The following is a 14,433-nucleotide window of genomic DNA, read 5'->3' as shown; positions in this document are numbered from 1 at the left end:
TGCTTTGCTTATTAACACCACTTTAATCTCTTCTGAGCCATCTGTCGGTCATTCAAGTTTCAGTTTCCTTCATGTGCTGGAAGAGTTGGGAGACTTCACTTTCTGAGCTGAACTTGGACATTACCACTCAAAAGTTCTGGTGGTCACAGTAGTGCCTATTAATTTTTTTTTTTCTTTTTAATTTTTTATTATCAGCTTGTGTCCTGCAGAAAATCTCTTGGGGGGACACAAGCAGATGGCCACAGTAATTCCTCTCAAATTCAAAGGGTCATGAAGGTTCATAGCTCTCAGAATTTACGTGAAAGGTGTTAGTGTGGCTGGCTGAAAGCTGGTCCCTCTCCCTGTTCCAAACCCCGCAAGTTTGGCAGCAAGAAGCATTGAATACTGCCAGCATAGATTTTTTTCCTTTGGTTCGTGCCCATCAGACGATCTCTCTAGAAACCAGAGCTGTTTCCATGCTGTGACCTCGGCAGAAGCATGACTGAGAGGTCTTAAGTGTCAGCGTGTGTTAGTGGAAGTTCACATTTTATTTGAAAGTGCAGTTTTCTCTATATTTCAGCTTTGCATTTCTAAATAGCCTGAAAAATTTCACTCACTGGCAGGCACACGTCTGAGCAAGGGACCTTTCAGAGCCATAGGCGTGAGTTTCTGGCCAGTGGATTACATGCAGACCATTTCCTGTAGAGAATGGCTGTTGCGTTCGCTTACCAGCTCCCCGAAAATCAAGTTGCTCAGAGCTGGTAGGTGAGAAATTGCCAGGGATGCTACCTCTGGTCTGGAAGTGACGCTTTATTTCCTTGTGCGCTACCCCTTCAGCTGAACGGCCGGCACCGTGGCGTGTTTCGTGGCTGGTTTTGGTGGGTCACACCAGTGGAAAAAACGGGTGTGACGATAGATGAGTTAAGCCCACTCGCCACCCCCATGGGAAGCGTGGGGGGACCGTGGCCTGGGGGCCACGGACTGGGCGTAAGGAGCATATGAAGAAAGCGCCGGGGCATCGGGACCCCAAGGAAGGGAGGGTCGAGTGGTGAAGGCAAAGGGGGCTGCAGCAGCAGCTGGAGCCCCAGGGGCGAGCACGGGGAGCGGCGGCACCCCCGGGCTCCCCTGGCGACTGAGGCCCGCCCGCAGCCCGGCCCCCCAGCCGCTGCCCCCCGCCCGGGGCCAGACGGCAGCCTCGGACTCCGCCTCACCGGCACCGAACTCCCCCCTCCCTCCTCCCAGCGCCGGGCTCGCAGCAGCGGAGCATCTCGGCGGCGGCACCGCCCCCCCCCCCCCCCCCGCCCCCTCGGTTCGCAGCCCCGCCAGCGGCGATCGGGAGCCCTCCGCGCCACCGCACGCCCACCGCCGGGAGGATGGGCTGCGGGCGGCGGCACGGCAGCCCCCCAGCTCCCTGAAGCCGCGGAGACAAAGGGAGCCAAGCGGCGGCGGCGGCAGCAGCAGCCGGGCCGGGGTGGATGCAAGCAACCATGAAAGGCTGGGTCTCCGCCTCCTCCTCCGCTGCTGCCAGAGAGCTGCCGGCTGCCGCTGCCGCTCGGAGGACTACACTGTGAAGGGGGGCGGAGGAGAGGCTGGCCGGGTTTGCCGTGCGAAGGTAGAAAGGTGTAAGGGAGCGGCGGCAAGAAAATGTCTTCTTCGGTGGGGCCCCGCGGCCCTCGCCCGCCCACGGTGCCCCCCCCGATGCAGGAGCTGCCCGACCTGAGCCACCTGACAGAGGAGGAGAGGAACATTATCATGGCAGTGATGGACCGGCAGAAAGAAGAGGAAGAGAAAGAAGAGGCCATGCTCAAGTAAGCAGACGCCAGTCATTCATTCATTCCGGCACTCATTCATGCGCCCATCGCCGGCGGGCGGCAGCGGGCGCTGCCACGGCGGGAGCCCGGCCGGTGCCCGGGGCCGCCCCGCAGGGACCCCTCAGCGGGGCCGGCGCCGCGAAGCCCCGCTCCCGACCCATAACTTCCTCCTCTCCCTCCTCCCTAGGCAGACCTGCCGGGGCTGGTGGCGGGGGGAAGCCCGGCACGGAGCGGGACGGCGGCCCTTCCCGCCCCGAGGGAGCCGAGCAGCGGAGGGACGGGCGGAAACCCCCGGCTTGGGGGTGAGGGGCGAGGTGGGATTCCTTTGGGGTCCCCAAAACCCCGCCTCTGCCGGGAGGGGCGGCTGGGTGGGGTTTCCCTGCGTGCGGGAGCCTCCGCCGCGGCCGTGCTGCCCCCGCCTGGCTCGGCCTCCGCTGCCGCCCGCCGCCGAGCCGGGGCGGCTGCCCCCGACCGCCGCCCTGTGTCCCCCCGCTCCGCCTTCCCCGGGCCCGGCCGCCGCCTCCTCCCGGGAGGGCAGCGGGCTGTGAGGCAGCTGGGAGCGGGGACGGCGGGGCGTTCGTAATGAGGGGAGAAAGGCAATTAGTGGCACCGCTCGTTACGGAGGGGAGGCGTGCGTGCGTGCGCGGCCGCGGGACGGAGGGGGAGCGGGAGCGGGTTTACCCCGCTGGCGGCGGTGCGGGGGAAAGCGGGGTGTGGGCAGGTGCCATGTTTGGCAACCAGGTCCCCACAGCCTCTTTTGAACCTTTTTTCGCTCGTCCCGTCTCCCCGCCCTCCACATCCTTGCTAAAGAGCGCATGTGACCACGTTTTCTAGCCTCCTCCATCGATAGGAGGCTTCAAACGGAACGTTACCAAATTGCCTGCTGCGAGTGATGAGAATAAACAGATTGAAGCTGTGGCCTGTGGAGGAGAATCAGGGTTTCTCCTGCCTACCCGTCAGGCCTGTTCGCTCTGGGGGGAAAACGGTAGGAGAGGTGACTGGAATACGTGCAAGCCTCTGACGTTACCCAGACCCTCCCTGCTGTATCCTTACCTCACTGTCCTCTGGTTGCACACACCTGTGCTTGGAAGGGATGCTTGGAAGGTGTTACGTGATCTGGGTGTTTCTTTTGGCAGCAACGGAAATACCCATGTTGAGCGATGCGTGTGCCCGCTCTTCCCCGCGGTTTTCTCTGACCGATGGAGAGACCAAACCCCCGCGAGGCTCTCGACTTTGGCATGCTGGAGCTGGGACAGCGTTCCGGTATATTGCTGTCTCTGTCCCTTCCCATCATGGCTCTGAATTTTTACAGGGGGCTACTAGAGGTGATTGCAGCCACCGGGTACTGACGCCCAGCTGCTGGGGTTGCTTATTGCCGAGGAGCCGACCGTGAGCGTGGTGTTTGGATCTCGGTCCAGGAGGAAGAGTTCAGTTTGCTGTTCATTACGCTTGGGGTGTGGCTGGTTGTGGAGGTGGGGTGGCTGCAACGAGAAATGTTCTGTGAAAATGCATCGTGTTAGTCGATGTGGGGAAGCCTAAGTGAAAGATCCCTCCTCAGTTTCTATTTGTCAGAAGAAAATTAAATAAAGGAGTAGCTCAAAGGCTCTAAACTACATTTATCCTTCTCCCATTCCTTGTCATCCAGCACAGTTACTTCCCTATAAATATTTAGCTTTTATTGCGTGAAGAAGATAACTGGTTCTGTGATGATGCTGTAGAGCAATACTATAAATCTTAGAGTCACTGCAAGAATGAACTTTTGTTGGTAGAGATGGTAATTTCTCAGCTCTATTCTTGTTAACATGGAGTAGAGGATAAATTTTCCTCCTTTTTTTTTCCCCCCATTTTTTTTCTTCTGCTCGTCTTTTGCATTGGCATTTCTGAATTCTGGACTGACACTTTTGTGTGAGATTACGGGAATCTTCAGCAGTTTTACTAAATGAATTTAGGACACTTTAAATACAGGTTTTAGAAGAGGTCAAAAATTGTGCTTTGTGAATTCAACTTGAAATTACTTTATATTATCTTCAGAGGTTTGTGATATCCGGAGTTAAAAGTTTATTTCCTTACAACAGTTCTTTCAAATCATGAGAATAACAGCCTAGGCTCTCCATTGGTCTGAGAAATTGTGATTTTAAATAGATTTTTTTCTTGAAATAAAGAGACAGATATTATTAGAAAATACATTGGGAAACTTACAAACCTATATACTCACTTTAGCTATAGCATTGGTTTTCAAAAATTAGGTCTCAGCAAATAGTTTTCATATGGATTATGATTCGACTCTTACGGAGAGCCACTAGATTTTCTGAGATTATTCGCCTTTTCTATACGCTGAGCACTTACTTCCTTTTTGGGGACAGGAGTTAGACACATCTTTCCAGAGAGGAACTCTTATAAGATTGGATTTTGAGACAAGAATTACCTCCATAATTTTGTAGAGGTTTGTTACAGATATACAATGGTGCTGTCTAGATGACACAGCTATATTATGAAAGTCATATATTGTCACCATCCCTTCCTGTTATCTTCAGTAAAAGTTTTTCTGATTATCCAAATGTCTTGGCAAAACAGCCACCAGTTTTTGTTTAAAACCACCTGGCGGAGAAATGTTTCCGTCTGTAACACCCACATGCAAATCTGCAGTGTCCCCTGGAAGTGAAGCTGATCTCTGTTGCAAACTGGGCTACCTGCGATCCTGGGCCCATCAGAGGCCGGATGCAGGCTGTCTTGTGAATCACAAGGGCTAAAAAAGGGTGCAGTGTTTCTCTCCTGCTTTGGATGTCCTGATAGCAACAAAAGTTTCTAAAACAGCACTTGTAATTTGCCTTTCCAGCACTCCTCATGGCAGAAAACTGTAGGGAGAATTATCAGTTAAACTACTGTGTGCTTCACATGATGATCACAAAGTTGCGGGTCCAAGGGAATTTGCGGTGTTCCTGTGAGCAGACTGTAAGGATTTCAGGAGAAATGAAAGAGATTAGCGTCATCAGTAAAGAGGCTGTGTCTCTCTCCTCCGGGTCTATACCTCTCGGTCTTCCTGAGCCCGTTCCTGACTCTGAGCGGAGAGCCTTCTCCTGACACCTCTCTGCCGGTTCCTGCTGACACCGGCGTGAACTGCAGCGCGCCAGCCGGGAGCAGGGAGCTGTTACAGGGAGCAGGACGATGGACAACTGAATGCTTCCGCTGCTTGCTCTGGAGAAGGGCAGAAATGCGTGCTTCGGTTTGAAACCACCTGCTCTATTTCCGGGAACTTGCCGTATCTGCCAGTTCATAGGCCTGCTGATTTTCCTTCAGCAGTCTGGGGCTAACGGAGCTTGGCACAGCCTTAGGGTAAAGGCATGCAACTTCTCCTGGCCAGCATGACTTTCTTTTTCTAGGTATACCTGGTCAGTGGCAGAGACCTCATCCTCCCCTCACCCTTCCGATACCAGGTTGCAAGCTGCTGTGTGTGGTGTTTGTGGAAGGGGACCATTCTGCTCTCCTGTGACCTGTTGAACACCTTAGAGCAATGTGTTGAGGAGCTGGGGCTTTTGTGAAGGTTCCTCTTTTTGCTTTTTTTTTATGAACAGGTGCACCTTGGCTTGAGGAGCACTTTAACCTTAGCCAGTGGCCTTAAAATTGCCTTTACATCCAAAGATGGGTTTTGCGTTCCCACTGTAATAGGGGCAGTGTCACTAGGTACGCCCGAGAGCATATCCGTGCCTTCCTCCAGTGAAGTGCGCTCCCGGTCTGGTGTATGGCACTGAAGACTCAAATCCACATAAGCACTTCGATGCTTACCTGGCACTAAGTAGAAACTGAGGCACCTTGGGTGCAATCCATGAAATCTTTCCCTAGTGGTGCCTCTGAGAAGCTGGCTGTCCCTGTGTGTCCAGGGCATGTAGGACCAGAGCATGTGAGTGCCTTGGCTGCTGAATTGCTGCTGTCTGTCTTATACCTAAGCCTGTTGGGGAGTCACAAACTATGCAGTAGTATACTTAAGTCCTCTGAAAGACCTGATGCTAATACATTTTAACTTAGTGGAAACAATTTGGCTTCCCATAGAAAGAATGACAAGTTTATGGGCCAGGAGCCTAACTCGATGTCAAGCCCCATAAGAAGAGCTCTCCTTGCAGAAGAGCTGTCTTGCTCTCATGCTATGTGCTTCTGGTTACCCAGGGCTGTTAATGCAGCCTTTTTTTAAAAAGTCAGAGAAGTTTAAAATACAGAGAGGTAGGAAGCAGGTCCTCCTCCCTCCCAGCTGAATGATCTTGCCTTGGGGCTTCAGAGCTTTGCCTTTTTGTTCCACTCTGGTTGGGAGAGCTTCACCTTCCTGCCAGCCACACCTTTGACAGCAGCGTGGAGAACAGTCTGTTGAGTAGGTGAGGCTTTACCATGGTACACTCAACTCTGATCCACTCTGCTTTCCCTGTTTCCCACTGACTGTGCCAGATTTTGCGGGTGTCTCTGAAGACTGTAGTCTCTAGCAGCTCTGTTAATTGGAGCTTGGCCTTACAGACCCAAGCTTCTGCTGCTCCTGTATGAATAAATGTTTGCGTAGGACAGTGGTGGAACATGCCATGACCTCCTCTGCAGACTAACTCAAATTGGAGGCATTTTTTCCTGTTTTACATGGTAGATACTCCTGTAGCGGAAAGGGAAGAGGTTCCTGTTGAGTGGCTCGTATGTCTATCCTGAAGTCCAGATGTTGCCCTACAGGTGACTCTGATGTAGCTAACAAATTGTGAGGAAGTGTGAGAAGGAAATTTTTCATTGAAGCTGAAGAGAAAAACAAAGCATAATTTGCAAAAATGGAGGGACATCCTCTCCCCATTTTAAAGGAAAAATAGTTTAAAAGTCTTAAGTGTACACTCAAACACTAGCTAGCCTGAATCACCTACATTGTTTGTCAGTGTAAGGTGCCTTGAAGTGAAATGACCCCAGTTAATGTAGAGCAAACTTCAACCATAGTCAAATCACAGAACTATAAATATGTACGTACTTAAGCTGAAGTTTGTTTATGTGCAATTGTGTGCCTTATCTCATTGGGTTAGTTAAGTACTAAGTGCAAACCACGGCAGCTGTGAACACAGCTAGTGGAGCTCCAGTTCTGTTCTGCAGTGGCCTCTCACAGCCCAACAGGACCATACACTGGGACAGGCAAAGTACTTTTCTCCACCCCTGGTGGACCAGTAGCTTATCAAATTGGGGAACAGCTATAAATCAACCTTAGACAAATTTTGGCCAGAAATTAGATGACGGTTCCTAGTTACCACAACAGTCATTTTCTGGAGCAAATTTAAGTGGGGACAAAAGCTCTTACTAGCTTTCTGATCGGATTTATCAAGACTGTGAAAGAGGGTTTTTTCCAAGGTAGTGACAATAGTAGGAAACTTAACTCAGAGACATAGGACGTTCATTGTAGTTTTGTAACTCTAATTGAGTAGTTTCTGTAGAGAGTCTAGCAGCTGCTCAAAACCTTCCCACATCTTAAGAGAGTTATTTCAAGATTTGCCATGGGAGCGGCAGTTAATAATTAGGGAGAAGTTGATCCTAACACCCAATTTTGTCCATCTAGTGTGGTGCACAAACTTGATTTTAGTAGAAGTCAGCTCTCTAGAATTAAGAGGGATATTGGAGCTGCTCACTTTTCAGGGCTGCCAAATCCTGAAGTCGCTTGCATTTAGTGAGGATCTCTGTTTCAGACATCGCAAGATAACCCTTATATAGTTTCCTCTGTGCATCTGTAAGCTTCCAGCCTGAACTGCTAGCTGTGTAGCTCTGAAGATTATCAGATTGGCCAGGAGACATGTGCTCTTAACCAGTTTCCTGGAGACAGTTTGTTTCCCCCTCCTTTTGTAACACTCGGACCACACCTAACATTGTCAGGAAACGTTGAATACTGCTCAAAACACAGTGGCAGCTGCTGCCACCCTTATTTTGTATAGTATTTATGGGCAAAATAAGGAAGTAGGGTTCCAAGACCATCTTAGCCTGAATGCTAACGTAAACAGTAGGGAAGAGAGAGGTAGGATTGTTCTTCATTCCTCTGTTGAAACTTGACTACTTTGCAGAAATAAAAGGAACAGTGAAGGGGCCATCATGAGGTAGTCTGTCTTTATCCTGTCTTTAGGATAAAGGATCTAAAGCCTATCTTTAAAGCCACTGAGAAGACAAAGGTGGAATTGAGAGTACTGGGAACTGGTTGTGTGTTTGGCACCAAGGCATTAAAGGATAATATAGACAAACAATACCAGGACGCCCTCCTCTGAGTCAGACTCTTGCTTATTCTCTCCATGGTCCCATGAATCTCACTTTCTGTGCAGTGGAGCAGGAGGAATGGAGCGTGCCCTCACCTCTGCTGCTTGAAAGCCTTTATTTCTTCCTTTGTACTTAAAGGGGTTTGGAACCACCATGTTTCAGGCTCTGTGATGGAGCAGGGAGCAGAGCGCAGGTTGCTTACTGTGTGCATGGGTGGTTTAAGCCCCTAGAATCACCCAGACAGACTGTTCACATACCGCCTTGTGCCTCTGCCTGGCAGTGCCAGCTCTGATCCTGAGGCTTTAGTGTACAAATCCATGGTGAAACGATTTTACTGCTGGAGGACTGCATTTTCACAGAATTACATAAAGGTTGTGGTTCAGGTTGTGGTTGTGGGCAGGACTCAAGATTGTCTAGTTTAACTGCCCACGCAGAGCAGGGCCACCTAGAGCCAATAACCCAGGACTGTGTGCAGATGGCTTTTGAATATCTCCAAGGATAGAGACTCTCTGGACAACCTTTTCCAGTGTTGAGCCACCCTCATAGTAAATAGTGTTTCCTGATGTTCAGGTGTTACCTCCTGTGTTTCAGTTTGTGTCCGTTGCCTCTGGTCCTGTCACTGGGCACCACTGAGAAGAGTTTGGCTCTGTCTTTTTTACTCCTTCCCACTGGGGATCTATACATATTGTTAAGATCCCCCCGAGCCTTCTCTTCTCCAGGCTGTGGGGACTGTTCAGGTCCCCGCTCTCTCAGCCTTTCCTTATGTGACATGCTCGCGTTCCTTTGTGGCTCATTGCTGCACTCGCTCCAGTGTGTCCGTATCTTTCTTATACTGAAGAACCCAGAACTAGACTTAGCATCCAGATGTGGCTTCACCAGTCCTGAGGCAGAGAGGAAATGTCACCTCTCTCGATCTGCTGGCAATGCTTTTCCAATCCAGCCCAGGATGGTGCTGGCCTTCTTTGCTGCAAGGGCACATTGCTGGCTCATGCTCAACTTAGTGTTGACCAGGAAACCTCAATTGCTTCTCTGCAGAGCTTCTTTCCAGCTGGTTGACCCCTAGCATGTACTGGTGCGTGGGATTATTCTTCTCCTCATGCAGGACTTGTGTCCCTTTGTTGAATGTTTTAAAGCTCAAGAGGGAGACCAGCGTCTAACGTGTTCGGAGATCAGTCTGAATCATTCAGGGGGAGGATTGCTTGTGGTCGCTGCTTCCAGCCCCTTTCTTTTTACAGCCCAAGGCCCTCACTCAGAGAGGGAGAGAGAGAACTGAACAGCGCAGAAACTATTGCTGCCCTTTGGCCACATCAGAAAGAATTTAACAGCATTTGAGGCTTGAAATTTTCACCACTCTGCGAGGCAGGTGTGGCCAGGAAGGTGTCCTGATCAAAGGAGACAACTGTGGTGACCTCAGAATTGCAAGGAGGGTTTTCATTACTTTCAGGGAATTTCAGAGAATTTGTAATGATTTTTAAGCGGAAGGAGGACTGAGTAGTCCAGAGAGTCTACTATATACAGTCAAAATGTATTTGCAACTGCACACAGTCATGTGGTAAGGCAATTACGAGACCGTCATCGACTGTTTTACAGGGGGCCATCTCACTGCCAAGGCAGGAGCAGGAGACTGTCAGCAGACAGTAGCAGATTCATAGGAATTTCCTCAAAAGCTGTAGAAGAGCAGGAGGTGATAGGGGATGACAGGCTGTAATCGGCATCCCTACCATGTTCTAGACATGGACTTCAGATCTGTATACGGTGAAATTTCAGAAGGTCTCTGCACAAAAGTGCAGACTTTTGCCCAGAGCTCTTTTCTGGCCCCAGTCTCAGCGGTGTTACTGAAATGCACAGGCCATTATTTCTGTGCCTGCGTCCTCCCACATGATTCTCCACTTGATACAAGGAGTGTATCCAAAGCTTCATGCCCGGCTTTGTCTGACATTGCACTAATACTTTCTGTCTCAGAAGTCTGTGAGTCTAGAAATTCATGGGCATTATCTGTGCCCTGCAGAAGGGTGAAGACAAAGAGTGGGTGAAAGAACATGATCTCTGGGCAGGAACTTCTCAAAGTACAGAGTTGTTATAAACCCAGATCTTAAAAGGAATTAATGCAGAAGAGACCTCTTCTCTAGAGGGGGAGGGTACCCTCCCGTTGTTTGTTTTTCTGGAAAATAGCAGAGAGAGAACAACATTAAGAGAGCTTTGAAATTCTCCGTCTTGTCAGTGCCCTTTATTTCTGAAGACTCACGTGAAGAATTTTTTGCATCCTTGGATACAGAAAAGCAACTAACAAAGATGTAGCGTGCTTCCTCCCTCAGGCAGTTACTAAGCATTTTAAGACTTGAACTTAAAACCTTAAGAAAAGGCGATTTAAAAATTCTGCTGCCCTTGTATTCAGGCTTGTTTGGGACGCAGGCGTTATTGAAAGTGGAAAATGACAAAATTGAAATTTTATTTTTGGTTGCCAATAATTAGAGCCAGTTATAACTTCTATCCAGTTTTACCTTCTCCTTCACTCTACCCACTGGTGCCCGCTGCATTTGTCTTCTCCCCTGGGCCTACCAGTTTTAATTAATAGATGCTGGCATGCAATTACGTTTTGGGGGAAAAGACTTGAGTGCCTACAGTTTGACTCTAATTCCCAGTGGTGATAAAACATATAAGAAAATCTTATGCGATCAGTTACAAACACAGAGTGGCTTCATTCTGCTTTTTGGAAATACATGCATATAATTTACAATTACTGGAATGATTTGCACCTGATGAGGGCTGTGTGATTTACCCCAGTCAGACCCATAAGGATCCGTAAGGATGCAGATAGCTTATCAGATCTCTGCATCTATCAAGAGTTATCATTGTTTTATCCCTTCTTTTATACTTCACAGATATGGTAAAATATTATGCAATGTTTATGGTGTTGCCCAGTTTTGGAATCTAGGCAGTAAATGTTAGTCAGAGTTATTTTTGGTTTTCACAATAAAACAGCAGAAAAAAGTACCACTATCAGTTTGCTTTAATAGTTACTTAGGTAAGACAATTTGCACAATGTGATAGGATGGCATTGTAATTCTTTGTACTTATAACTGAAGTAATCATCCTCAAAATTTGATTGCGTATGAGATACTTATGTCCAGAGAGAGTTTTAAACAAGAAAGCCATATCCCAAATATATTTTCTGGCACTGTTACAGAGGCAAGAAAAGCTACTTGCAATTTTCAGAATAATGACACACACGAAACCATTCATACTCTTGCTACTTCAGAGGCATGAAGAGACACAGCATGATGAATAGCTGTTTCCAGACAGTTCTAGATTGAATTTAGAATATCTATTTTGGCATGCATTTCTGAGTTTGTTCTCATCAGGCGTGTCTTAGTTTCAGCATCAGGACTTTGTGCACTTTGCTTATGATAAGCATTGTTAGTACTGTTGAAGGTAGGGGAGTGTGTCTGTCTGTGCATGCTTTTTTTTTTTTCAGATATCTGTAATAAAATCGGGTAGTGTTTGAGATCTCCTAATTTTTCAGTCGGTCTTTCCTATATTAAGCCCGCTTGGAATCACTGAAGATCTGCCCTGGGAGTTACTTTTTGATCAGGGGTGAACCTAGCAGACAGAGCTACTCTTTTTAATGACGACAGTGGTGGATCTAGCAAACTAGCTGTTTCAAATTCTAAGGATCTGGGGTGTAACCAAAGAATAATTTTCTCTGTATTTCGGGCTTTAGATGAGCACCAGATTTCGTTAGAATGGTGGCTTAAATGCCTTGCATCAAAATACAGTTATTTACTCTAAGGTCCTTAATTGAGAGTTATTTTTTTAAACTGCATTATGTGAAATTTATTAGGACATTGCTCATGAATACAGCACAGCCCAACCATGCTGTTTTAGTGTGAGTACTATTATATTGCAAAGAAAAAGTCTACTACTCTTCTAGCAAGAAAGAGAGTGCTCTGTTTGTTCTGAGAATTGCTAATGGAAGTCTTCACATGCTTGAATGACCTACGTGTGAAGTGTCTTCTCAAGTGTTTCTCTTGGTTAACAATACTGCATACTTTGAATTGATCAAACAAAGAAATTACGTAGGCTAAAGTCTGTCTACATCTCATACTAGCAGGTCTAATAAAAGATACTACATATTTTTACAAACTTAGTTTGGCCTACAAGCCTAGCAAGCATTACAAATTTTGTAGCCACTGCTCATGAAGATTTCGTCTAGCTTTTTTGTGAAATATATATTAATTCTAAAGTCTTTGAATATACCGTGAAGGCTTTAGAATCATCAATAAACTAGGATTTTGTAATATTGATATTGATACATCATTCTCATTCCAGATATATAGCAAACCTACAGTCCTGTACTTTACAAACAATCCAAAGATTTAACTATGGGCTATTTGCATCAGTATATATTAATCATGTGGAAGTATTCTACAGATCAAATGATTAGTAATAGGCCTTTGGAGAGAAATGACAATGAAGCAGTTTATGTAACAAAAGGCCATTTTGGAACTGGATGATTGGATATGATTAGTTGTGTTTTGAGCCATGATTTGTTAGTATAACTGTTTTCTTTTGACGATTCCATTGGTCTTGGAAAAAGCATCAAGACCTATGCAAAACCAGACATAGTGGCTGTCTGAAGTTTCTAGTATCTTTTCTTTACACAATTTCTTTAGCGCTTGCATGTACTAAGAAAGCAGTCATGTTTCAGTTATGTTCATTATTCTCTAGGTTTCTAATTAGCCTTTTATATGAAGTTATTTCAAAATAAACTCGTTGCACTTTTGCATATTTGCAGTATTAACTTTAGAATCATTTTGACATTTGACATCAGGCGGCTAAATTCTGTACTGATTAAATGAAGTTGCGCAAACGTAGATAAAAACATAACGTGAAGGCTTGAGCGGTAAAAGGACATGAAGAATCTACGAGTATTTCAGTTACTTTAGGTGATAAGTCTCCTTGGTACTGTTATTTATTGCAAAAATTTTGACATTGCATGACAAACTTTAGCTGTACAGTTTAATGTTCTGCCGGCTATGTGTTTTATCTGTGGATGTAGAACAGGAAGGCAGCTGGTTGATGGAGTGCACGGTGCATGAGGCTAGGCAGTTGAGAAGAAAGGACAGAATTTATGAGAACTCTAGATCATCCTAGTTTAAGTCTATTGATTTTGGCCCTGGATGCCACCTGCAGAGTATCAGGGTGATGGGTTTGCACCTTATAGATGAAAATTAGAAGAGATTTTTGTATATGTACGTGTGCTTGTGCCTAAGAATATGGAACCAAAAGTATGTACAGAAATATGTACAAGTTGTTTTATGGACTTTAATTGCAACATTATGTTGCTGAGCATCGCTTGAAATAGGCGGAGTGCATTGGTGAAATTTGATCATGAGCTGAAAATTGGGAACAATTTTGCCTGCAGTCGTATCATGGGGACAGGTGACACAGTTGAATAAGTTGGTGTTGCGCACCAGCAGAACGTTGTATTGCTGCGGTCCTGTGCCTGTGCTGAGTTTGATTAATTTCCGTGAATCCGTGCCTTTGAACAAGTGTCACTGGAAGCACCTCTGTTAACTGGAGTAAGACCTAAGTGTTGTTGAGTCTGTTTAGATGGAATAGGTCCTTGTAAGTCTTGCATTTTGCAGAAAGAAGCATATTTTCCTCAAATGCATTCACTAACTGTTCGTTACTCCCCAAGCTTTACGTAGAAAGTAAATCTCAGAAGAGTGAAACCAAGACATAGCTACATACATTCCTGGAAAAAAAGAAAAAAAAGCCATTTATCACTGTTCAAAAGTGTATCTGTATTTTTTTTAATTACTTTGTGTTGTGTGTATCCCTAATTTCCTGCAGTCTTCATGGCGTATTTTGTTTTCCTTTTTTTTCTCCAAAAAGCTTTTTTTAATATACTCATAGAAAGGAATGGTATTCACTCAGAGGTGGAGATTGCAGAGTTATATTAATGGATTGTGATAGTGTGTATGTAAAAAGTGTGTAAATTCCTTTGAGATTAAATGCACAGTACATTTTTCTTATATTTCAGAGGAAAATTAGTTATTGATTTTTTAATGAGAAATCTATTCTAAGAATATAGAATCGCACTAGCATATTATGATTCTTGTATTTTGTGTTTTTAGATGATTTGATATTGATTGCAGTTTTTAAATTTAAAAGCCCTCACATTTATAAGCAAAATCTCTTCATAATTTATTTTGCGTTTTTTTTTTTTTCTCGTAAAAAATAATGAGCTTAAAGCAAAACACCCTCCCTTAAAAAAAGTCTCTTTCAAACAATTATGGCACTCACCATAAAATAACTTGCACCAGGAATTGTTTGGACTGGACTGACCGGTGCAGGGAATCAGCAGTGAATTTACAGGTTTGTTCACCTTTTTCTG

At 46.2% G+C, this 14,433-nt stretch overlaps 1 protein-coding gene across 1 annotated transcript in view; it reads left to right on the top strand.

Moving 5' to 3' along the window:
• The first annotated feature begins 1,689 nt into the window (after positions 1-1,689).
• RIMS1 (regulating synaptic membrane exocytosis 1) overlaps positions 1,690-14,433 on the top strand; it is a 339,034-nt gene continuing 326,290 nt past the window's right edge. The window contains exon 1 of the mRNA XM_054194820.1: positions 1,690-1,787. Within this exon, the coding sequence (XP_054050795.1) occupies positions 1,732-1,787 (56 nt within the window). The 5' untranslated portion in view covers positions 1,690-1,731. The remainder of the gene's footprint in view (positions 1,788-14,433) is intronic.

This window comes from Rissa tridactyla, chromosome 3, assembly GCF_028500815.1.
Source record: "Rissa tridactyla isolate bRisTri1 chromosome 3, bRisTri1.patW.cur.20221130, whole genome shotgun sequence".
Classification (NCBI taxonomy): Eukaryota; Metazoa; Chordata; class Aves; order Charadriiformes; family Laridae; genus Rissa; species Rissa tridactyla.
Note: the sequence above shows the minus strand (reverse complement) of the source record. Positions and strands in the feature narration are given on the sequence as shown.